The sequence below is a fragment of the Stegastes partitus genome, unplaced genomic scaffold, assembly GCF_000690725.1.
Source record: "Stegastes partitus isolate 25-593 unplaced genomic scaffold, Stegastes_partitus-1.0.2 Scaffold139, whole genome shotgun sequence".
In the NCBI taxonomy this organism is placed as follows: domain Eukaryota; kingdom Metazoa; phylum Chordata; class Actinopteri; family Pomacentridae; genus Stegastes; species Stegastes partitus.
The window spans coordinates 226,762-236,952 of NW_007577870.1; the positions used below are offsets into that span (position 1 = coordinate 226,762).

At 40.7% G+C, this 10,191-nt stretch overlaps 1 protein-coding gene across 1 annotated transcript; it reads right to left on the bottom strand.

Annotated features, from left to right (window-relative positions):
• Nucleotides 1-1,667: 1,667 nt before the first annotated feature.
• emx1 (empty spiracles homeobox 1) lies at nt 1,668-7,861 on the bottom strand. Its single transcript, XM_008278956.1, has 3 exons — nt 7,484-7,861; nt 5,693-5,877; nt 1,668-2,679 (listed from the first exon to the last, which is right to left on the bottom strand). Exons 1-3 carry the CDS (start codon nt 7,830-7,832, stop codon nt 2,512-2,514), a joined length of 702 nt encoding a protein of 233 aa, XP_008277178.1. The 5' UTR covers nt 7,833-7,861; the 3' UTR covers nt 1,668-2,511.
• Between the last annotated feature and the right edge of the window lie 2,330 nt (nt 7,862-10,191).

A 10,191-nucleotide genomic window follows, 5' to 3' on the forward strand; every position in this document is an offset into this window, starting at 1 on the left:
GTCTCGATCTGTGTGATTAGTGGGTGTTTGCGCGGTTGCCGAGGGAACGCGGGCACAAGTAGGGCTGCGATGCGGCGCAATCCGACAAGACGCCGCATGCAGGATGAGCGGAGGATGCTGGGTATGAGATGTGGCGCGCAAGCAGGGTGAGACAAATCAAATACACAACACACAGACACTAAATGCACCCGGGTCAGCTTTATCTGCTCACATCAGATATTAGCAGCACATCCGCTTCTTCTGCTTGGAGACCTGAAATGATGGTACATTGCATCAACTTCAATATTAATCCACAGTGAGTTTGATTTTTTTTTTTACAAATAAATAGCAGCAATTTTAAGATGATTTTAGCTCATTTGTCTGTTATTTCTAATGGGGTTTCTAAATGCTAAATCGCTTCACATTTTAGGTAAATAAATGTTGTTGCATTTGAGCTGTCAGCATGCAGGTGAAGTTTAAGAAGTGTGTGTTAATTTGAGTAGCAGTGCATATTGAGCAGATTGGTTTAAGGTGTGATTTGTAATTCAGCCTGTTTACTGCGCTGCATGATTTATCACCCAACAGGGAGTTTTTGCAGCCAACATGTCATTTGTGCTGCGACAATGGAGGCTTTGAGCCGCCTAGTAATCCAGTAATAATCATGATTAAAGCGGTAGTTCTCTGACACCTCTGCAGCAGCGGCGGGGATCCGTCGGCTCCTTCCCCTCCCTCCTGGCAGCTCCTCCGCAGAGACTCGTGTGTTTTTCACGATGGATTCCTGCTCCGGACTGTCTGCTGACTCAGGCGACAGGAGACGCAGCGTTCAGGGAGACACCAGTGTGAGTTTCTCTCCTTTTTAATTGTTTTCCTAACAGACGGGCCTGAGAGCTCTGATTAATGACCTTTTGACCTCGATCGAGCAGCTCATGGGGAGCTTGGAGAGCTGCTTCACATGTGATGCTGTTTATTTGGACAACCAGGAAACGCTGAACCCCCTTTTTTTTACCGCCTGTTTGCACCTGCAGTGAGTATAGGATGTCCTGGGAACTCAAAACAAGACACGCGGCCCCTCCCTCCCTCCTCTGCACCTCCAGATGTACCTTTTGTATAAAGGTGAGGCTATTGCGGCGTATTTGACTCCCACATCTCCCCTCTTACAAAACAAGACATGGGGGTCAGACGTCAGGGCTTCACCTCTGGAGCCTCGGGGTCATTACGCACAGATTCCTTCCGTTTCTTTTCACAGGTGATTACTGAGGCGGGCGCTGAAAGGGCCGCCGCACAACTACTTTCCCTCTTTTTTTTTTTTTTCTTTCAGAGGTTGCACCTTCTGGTTGGGAATTATTTCTGTGTTCCCTCTCTGCTGGAATTCGGAGGAAATGCCGGCCGACAGGTAGCACACCTGACACCTGTGCAGCTGTCCTGCAGCATTCCTGACACATCAGTCTTCAGCAACAGCTCCCAACCCAAGAAGAACCTCCTGAGGTGCTGTGAGATGTCCTGAGCTGTCATGTGTCATAGTTATACTGTTAAAATACTCACATAAGCTAATAATGCAAACTCCTCCTCCTCCTCCTCCGTGCATCTGCAGGCCTCTCCTCCCTATCAAACACCTATTTGCACCTCCAGCTTCAGGAAGTCTGGAGTGAAACCTGCAGCTCAATCACACAGAAAGTAACATGTTTTTCCCCGCTTTTATTTCTAAAACATCTTCTTGTACTTACATGTTCTGCTCGAAAAGTATATACGTTTTATACTACACACAATGAAATCTGCAAGTGGAGATGTCACCCGTCAAGATCCACGCGTGACAAATGCGGAACAAAAGCTGCGTTCTCGGCTCAACTCGGCCCCAACGCCAGGGGTCTCTGCAGCGTCTCGTCCTGTCCCAGATGTCGCGCACAGCTGGACGCGAATCGCCTCTTTTTTTAAATCTTCATTAGGAAGTGGAACAAAGTGCTGGGATGGATGGATGGGCTCTGGAGCCACAAAAAGCAGGAATAAAATATTCTTCATCTCCTGCCTTCTTCTTCTGGCTCGGGTGGATTTAAAAAAAAAAAAAAAAACCAAGGTGTGCGTCGACACGTTTCTTGAGGAGAAATTTCAAATGAAACCTGGAGCACAGGTGGCGCGGTGAGGTGTTAATGACCTAAGCATGTGATTAAATAAAAAAACAAACAGCTTTAATGAAACAAATAGCCTGTTTCAGAAACAACCTTTATCACTGGCCTGTATGTACAATGTTAAACTGATAGAGGTCGTTTCTCTTTGAATGATCCCTTCATCCACACACCTTCAGGATGGATGCCATTAAATAAGATGGTTTATTTATTTCCGGTTGTGAGGAGACGTGTGGCGATCAGAAGTCCTTGAGCCTTCCTCTAATGTGTCTAATTATACTTAATAATATTACATAATAAATAGTATTGGTCCTCTGATGCGTCGGAAGGTCGACGCAGGGTTCAGGGCAGCATTGTCGGAGGTCGGACGGCGTTTTTTTTTCTTTTTTTTTCTCTTTTTTTAAATTTTATTTTAGTCCTCTGAGGTCACGTCAATGTCCTCGGAGCTGGCCTGCTTGGTGGCGATGCGCCATCTGTTGATGTGGTGGTTTCCCTTCTTCTTCTGCTGGCTCTCTGGTCCCTCCTCCTCCAGCTTCTGCCGCTTGTACTTGGTCCTCCTGTTCTGGAACCACACCTTCACCTGCAGGAGAAAAAAACACAACAAGACACAAAAAACATTTAGCACATGACCTCAGAGTAAAAGCACAAGCAGGAGGATGTGTGGACTCGTCAAACACAGGTTAACAGAAACCAGCAGTAATGAATGGTAACGATGCAGCAGCTGTGATTTAGAGCTGAAGTGGCTTTAATGCTCCACTACACTGTAAATATATATGTATGAGAGTCTGGAAGCAAAGGGCCCACAAAAATATGTTTAAAGAGGATGGAAAGCATTTAAAAACTGTGGAAATATCTGTAAAATGTTGATATTTTTTAGCTGATTTATATACAGGGTGATTTTATGGTCACATTTTTTTTAATGTGGAAATAATTTCTTTTTAAAATCAAAATTTAATAATAATATTTCTCATTTCTGTATATAATATAATAATCTATCATTTCTAATAATGAAATTCAATATTTTCCTTGTATTGATTTTACTGGATATTATGTGTAACTTAACAAAACAAGGAAAACCTGTAAAATAACAGTTTGGAAAAATTATTATTATCATTTTTCAGCCCTTAATATGTTTTAATTCTTTAACATAATGAAAAATATCCGTTAACAACTTACTTTTTTTTCTTTTGATTGCACAGTGTGGCTATTAAAATATACTTTTTAATTAAGTTAGCAGTGGTATTTACTTGTGGGAAAGATTTTCCATCGTTCAGTCCTTGATATATGTAATTTTTCTGTCAAATAATTGCAAAAATCTGTGAAATAATACTATTTTTTCTGATTTCAGTGTAGTAAAAATTATTTTACGTTCAAATGTTGTAGAAGAACAAATTGCGACTTGTAAAAACCCAGATTTCTTCCAGCTGTAGCCTTTTTTGTTTTTAGGGTTAACGTGTAAATAAATATCCCTTTTCTCTGTGATTTAACAAAACAAGTAAAAATCTGTAAGAAAGCCAAAACAAAACCCTAAGCTGCATTTAAAAACTATTAAAAATGTTATTTATATGGCACCAGTTTACAACACATGTCATCTTATAGCTCATATTCAGGTGAAGTCCTTATTCAGTGAGTTCTTAATCCACGTCTGGGAAACTGAGCCATTGTCAGATAATTCGTCAATCTGAAAATTAATCACCATCTATTTTCATAATCATATTCTAATCATGTCACAAGCACAACTTCCAAACACGGTGTCATTGCAGCTCCTTGGGTGTGAACATTTGCTCCTTTCTCTCCTTTTCTTTTCTTTTTTTTATATCACTGTTAATTATGTTTAGACTTTCATCCAACTCCTTGGACTTTAATAAACTACATTTCTGACATTTATAGGCTCAATTAACTGTACGAATAATCAGAAGTGTGAATGTGGGAATCATCACCACCTGCAGCCTGCAGTCTTCACCACAGTGTGTATTCTGTTGAACACATGTAAAACTAATAATACCTGCCTTTGCTCTGTATCTGCAAACAGAATCTCCTCTTGAAGTTTGGCATTAATGCCTGGGAGCCATCAGGAGGCTTCCTGACTCACTCACTGACCTTGGAACATGAGCCTCGCCTGACTAACCTATATGTGGACAACATGCATTTTTTAAATAGCAGCGCTCGCCCTCACATTAGTTTCCTTCTTGACTTTCTGATTCTGCATCGTACAAAAACAAAACCCCAAACTCTCTTAAAGATTGGATGGCAGCATGGCTTTGTTCATTTATCTACAGCAGAGGGTGAAAGAAAAAGGCGAGTGGGCTCATTTCCAGCCACAGGAAAGGTGTAGAAGTGTTAATGCAGCCTTTTACTTTGACCTTTTCCTTCACGGTTTGATCTCCAGCTCACCTGCTGAGGAGGATCTTTTTAAATAACGCCGCTGTTTCTGCAGGAATCGATAACTCTTCGCAAAACCGCCCGTTTAACTTGTCATTGCTGATAAACTTTACCCTCATTAACATTCACTGCCTTTACAATTTGCATAATTCAATTGTGAGCAAACTCAAACTTGCAAGCAGCATTTCTTCATATCACTGACTCAGGACATGTGTCTTTATATCACCCATTAGGCCTAATTGACACCACAGTGATGTGGACTCATTAAACTTAAGCATCAATAATATTTACTCGTCTTTATTGGGGAGCTCGTGTGAATTTAACACCTCTGAGAGTCATTATTAATATTTAATGCATACATTCACACCGGTAATTTAGAATTGACATTGCAGGCAATATAAATGTAAATAACTAACCTACAATAATTTAAACCGAATTTCTAAACATGCAGCAAAAAATAAAAAGAATATTTGCAGTCTGTTATTGTTCTTGATTTAATGCAGGTTAATATTATGTTGTTGTTGTATTTATTAGCATTGCTGTAGCCTCTTAATTTAGGAGCCCAGATCTCTGCATTATAATTATTATTAAATCATTAATATCTACAACTTCCCTGTGATTTCTGAATTTAATCTAATTGATGAATATGGTAACTGGTGTTATTCTAATTACTGGCATCTCTGTTGTTGTTTATCTCTGTATTTAGGACCTGAAACTCTGAATTATTATGATTGTTATATGACTAAAACCAACAAATCTCCACCACTAGCCTTTAAATTCTTGATTTAATGTAGTTTATTATTATGTTTTTTGTTATTATTCTAATTACTGGCATCGCTGTTGTTGTTTATCTCTTTATTAAGGAGCCACAAACTCTGCTTTATTATTGTTAAATCACTAAAACCAGCTAATCTACACCACTAACCTTTGATTTAATATAGTTTATGAGTGTGGTAATTGTGATTATTGGCATTGCTGTTGTTTATCTCTGTGTTAACACCATAAACTCAGCATTATTATTATTATTATCAAATCGTTCAAAGCAGCACATCTCCACCACTTGCCTCTGAGTTCTTGATTTAATACAGTTTATGATCATGTTTTTTGTTATTATTCTAATTACTGGCATCGCTGTTGTTGTTTATCTTTGTATTAAGGAGCCACAAACTCTGTTTTATTATGATTATGATGATAAAATCTCCTCCACTCGCCTGTGTTTCAGATAGACTCAGACTGTTGGCCAGCTGCTTCCTCTCGGCTCCGACCACATAGTGGTTCTTCTCGAAGGCTCTTTCCAGGCGGAGCAGCTGCGACGGAGAGAAGGCCGTCCGGATGCGTTTGGGTTTCCTGGCGAAGGGGCCGTGGAGCAGCAGGCTGTCCTGGGACACGTCGTTACCTGAACGCACCGCAACGACAAGGTAGCATTAATACCGCAGGTTACAAGGAAGAAAAACCACAAGAGGTTCTTATTATAATTATTATTGCAATAAAATAAATTAAAACAAATATGAAGGCTGCGTAAAACTACCCCCAAACACTGTTTTCTACTGGAATTTAATCTGCTTTTTGCAGAAGCATGATTTTAATTGTAATTTGTATTATTATTATCATCATTATTTCACCAGGGCGTTTTGGAGATGAAAACTGTGCACACGCTTGAATCAATACCCAGCTAATAATTAATTCTAAGAATAATGGATGAAAGTTGACATTTAAACTAATTTAAATTTGACAAATAATTAACTGAACGGCACATGCGCGAAAAAAAATGGTTCTCCACAAAATGGACATTTCCAGTTAAATAAATATGACACATTCTCTATATTATACTGTATTATAATAGTCGGGTTAAAGAGCAGATCGTTGCTACATGAATGCACCTGAGAGTTAAGAGAATTAGGCGGAAAGTTTCGGTGTTGCGTGCGTTTTGTGCACCACATCATCATCATCATCATTATTATTAATTTTTATTACTATAAAAATATATATTAAAAAAGTATTTTTAGTTTTGCAAAACTTGGTTAAAAAATGTAGGAGATGATACTGAAAACAAATGTGGAAATTAAAAAATTAAATAACTTTTTTTTGTATAAATATTTGAGGAAGCAGTTGCACATGCGCACACTGCGTTGTGAATTTTACCACTATAATGTTGGAATAGAACAAAATTATTTTCTTTCTCTATTTGTTTCTTATATTTTAATTATGTGCTAATTATTAAATCATTTTGTTTTGTCCTCTTGCACGCCACAACAAAATCCACAATAGCTTCATGTGGGGTGTTAATGAATCAGCTTATTGTAATTAAAATGAACATTTTAGGGCAATTTACTAATTTGCGTCATTCTGTCTTTATAATAAATTACATTTTCTGTGCAGATTTTTTATTTTTTATTTTTTTATGTAATAAAAACGGCCTGAACATGGATCTATGTTCCAGGTTTAGAGGTGTGTTTGTTGGAGCTGAGGTTTGTCAGGTGAATAAATCACTGCAGGCTGTGTTCAGTCCTCTGCTGCTGCGCTATCTGCCTTTGATTTTACTCTGGTTTCTCTTATTATCGTTGATTTTATCTGTTTTATTTCCGTGCAAGATTTTGTTTTTAATTAAATGAAAATACACAGCCTCACCTAGGGCCAGTTTGACTGTGTGGAGGGAGAAAAAAATCTACATCAGTGCTTATCTTCTCCTGCTGAGGTTTTTTTTTTCCTCCCTGAGAGTAGCTGCAGGGCGAATGAGAGTGGAAATGTGAGAGCAGCCCGGCAGCCTGCTGGAAACAATCTAGTAGTTTATTCTGTCTGTGCTTCCAGTTTATCGTTCAAGTAGGAAATTTGGTCAGATCATGTTTAAAAGTCAGTATCTGTCAAAAGCAAAGACTGAGCCACTTGTGTGCAAATGCGTAATTTTCTGTGCACTAAACCGTTTAATTTACTTGAATTTCCTGCTGAGCATCCAGAATAATGTGGACTAATAGTGCGCATCCGTATTTCGCATCTTTACGCACCTTGGAATCTGTGTCCAAAAAACCTGTTCCGTAACACCCAGGGGTAGAAGTTGAGCGGGTCTCTGTGCTGCGTCCCGAAGAAGTGCGGATGCTGTAGGTGGGAGCCTCCGAGCTGGTGAGGAGCCACGGTGAGGGACGGGTGGTTCACCGTCTCCGGGAACACCAGCTCCGGGCTCTGGTAGAGGGAGCGGGCCGGGGGAGCCTGGTAGCTGTTCATTAAGGCATCTGTCGTCGGGTTGGAGTAGCTCAAAGCCGTCGGGCGGATGGGCTCCTCGGCCGTTAGCGGGTTCTCTTTGGCCACCAGAGACTCTATCGTGAAGCAGCGCTTGCCCGCAGACGAAAACATCATCTCTTGATAGAACCACAAACTCCCCCCCAAAAAATCAAGTCTTGTGCGTGTTTTGTCGCTGGAAAAGCTCCTCTCAGAGATGCATCGCGGCCAAACGACGGCGGAGGGCGGGGGGTAGGTTTGCCTACAACGAGCTGAAGATGCTGCTACAAAACTCAACAGCGCCTGCAAATTGCCCTGATACTGTGCGCACTCGGAGGGTTTCTGTGCACAAGTGCGAACCGAGCCAAACCCCCCCTTCAGTCTTTTTCCGCTGCGCACCGAGAGCGCTGATTGGAGCACAACCTGCCAATAGGTTCTCCTCAAGTACCTGCTTCACAGATCACACATAGAGCGAGGCGGCTTAGTTACAGAGGCACGCTGAGAAAACATGTGTGCTCCAATTAATGGCTCATTGTGTGTCGCGTTCAGCCTTAATATCTCGTTTTTCTTTGGGGAAAAAAGCAGGCTGCCGGCAGGGGTGAGAAAGTTGTCGGTAGATTCAGGCGGCTCAGGAATTCTCAGCGTCAATATTTGAAGCTCGAATGTCAAAAAAAAAAGTAAAGAAGGTGACTCGTGGAGGCTGTTTTTGTGACATTTAGGCTCCTTTCAACCTCATTATGCAGCCATAAAACGCTGCAAAGGACACCTGACACGAGCTTAATAAGTGCGAGGTACAGCTGTGCGTAAAGGTCAACTCATTCTCCGTTTTGATTCCAACTCATGTTTTCCAGTTACACTGCCCACATCTTCTGAGACATGTTAAACACACACATGTAATTCAGACTTATTTTAGAAATCTCTTGCTTCTGCTGAATCATATTTACATCTTGGTGAAACCTGCAGTCCAAACAGTGTCGCCTCTCAGTTTGAGCTGCACGGTTTTGATTTTAAATGTACTGTTTTGCATTTAAAGTATTTTATTTTACTTGTGCAATGTTACAGATTGGACTGAGCAGCTCTCATTGATTGGAAACATGTTTTTATCATTTAGAACTTTTACTTTTAAACACTGGATTATTGGGAGCTTATTGTTGCAATTATGAGTAGAAGTAGCGCCATTGTTATGCGTTTTTAGTAAAGAAAAGTAGGTTAAATAGCAAAGTGTAGGAGACCTTTTGCTGTTGGATTTCACCAACTTCAGCATGCATCGAAACATCCAACAGAATTAGTTTTTACCTCCACAAATGGAGCAAAAAACAAAAACAAAACACGAGTTCCACTAGACAGAACTTGATTTGTTTTCAAATAAATAATTCCAGCGTTTACGCACACATCATTTTGGAAATTGGAGTCAATAAAACTCGGGAATTATGAGGTTTTGAAGCACATGTCGTTCAGTTTGTCCTCCCTACGGTCGCTTTTATTGCAGCCCTGCAGGAGAAATCCTGTTTGAGCTGCACGGTCCCTCGGCGCTCCGCTTCCTTTGCGCGCTAACCGAGTTAATAATTAAGCTCCTAATGCGCTCGTTTGCGTGCAGGTTGCATTAGAAAATCATTACCGATGGAAATTATGAGCTAAAACAAGTTGTTGATTAGGCGTTTAGAGCTAAAGGCTCCTAAAGACGGCAGCGGGTTCTGTGGAAGAGTCGCTGTCCAAAAACCATTCTGCGTTTTTCATTTGTTTTCAACACAGCGCGCACAGACACACATGGACGTTTATGTTCTGGGGGATTCCTGAGTTCCTTCATCCTGAATAATAACTGTTGAACATGTGAATAATTTCAGTTATTTATTAAATGCTTAGCTGCTAAATTGAAAGGACTGCCGAGAAATAACTGCTGCTTGTGTTAAAATCGTCTCACTGGCTTTAGAATCATGTTTTATCATCAGGTCATAAATCAGTCGCTTCAAAATGAATGATTACAAGAAATATTAAAGACATCACAGGATGTCTGACACCTGCTGCCTCTGTGCGCAAAAACACTTGAGGACTCGCTCACATCAACCTGCTCGTGCCTCGACTGTGGCGCTATTTATACGACATCCCATAATATCACGCTGGACGCACGGATCTTAAAGGGCGGATTTTATATTTAAACCGTCCTTTTGCAGCAGCAGGAACTTGGCGGCTGAGCGAGCCGGTGGAGTTTAATGATGAAACCCTGCGGGCCTTTTTACGCGCTGACCCTGATCGCTGCTGGTTAATAGATGATCAAATCGCTCCGCTTCAACAAAAACAAAAGCCAAGCAGCCTCCTGCTTGTTCTAAACCTCCCGTGGGTTGTTTTTTGTTTTTTTGTAACTCCCAGAGTTTCTCAGAGTCAAAGTGATCTTCAGCTAAAGAGTAGTTTCTGTGGTAACTTTTATTTTTTAGAGGCTTTCAACTCTTGTGCAACTAGTGGAGAGCGATGCGTTAGTTAATGTGTATTGTCCAGTAAA

Coding starts and splice junctions, on each gene's coding strand:
- emx1 (XM_008278956.1), bottom strand. CDS start 7,832: ATGATGTTTTCGTCTGCGGGCAAGCGCTGCTTCACGATAGAGTCTCTG. Junction 5,878..7,483: donor TTTTGGACACAGATTCCAAG/GTGCGTAAAGAT, acceptor CGGTGCGTTCAG/GTAACGACGTGTCCCAGGAC. Junction 2,680..5,692: donor TGAGTCTATCTGAAACACAG/GCGAGTGGAGGA, acceptor TTTCTCCTGCAG/GTGAAGGTGTGGTTCCAGAA.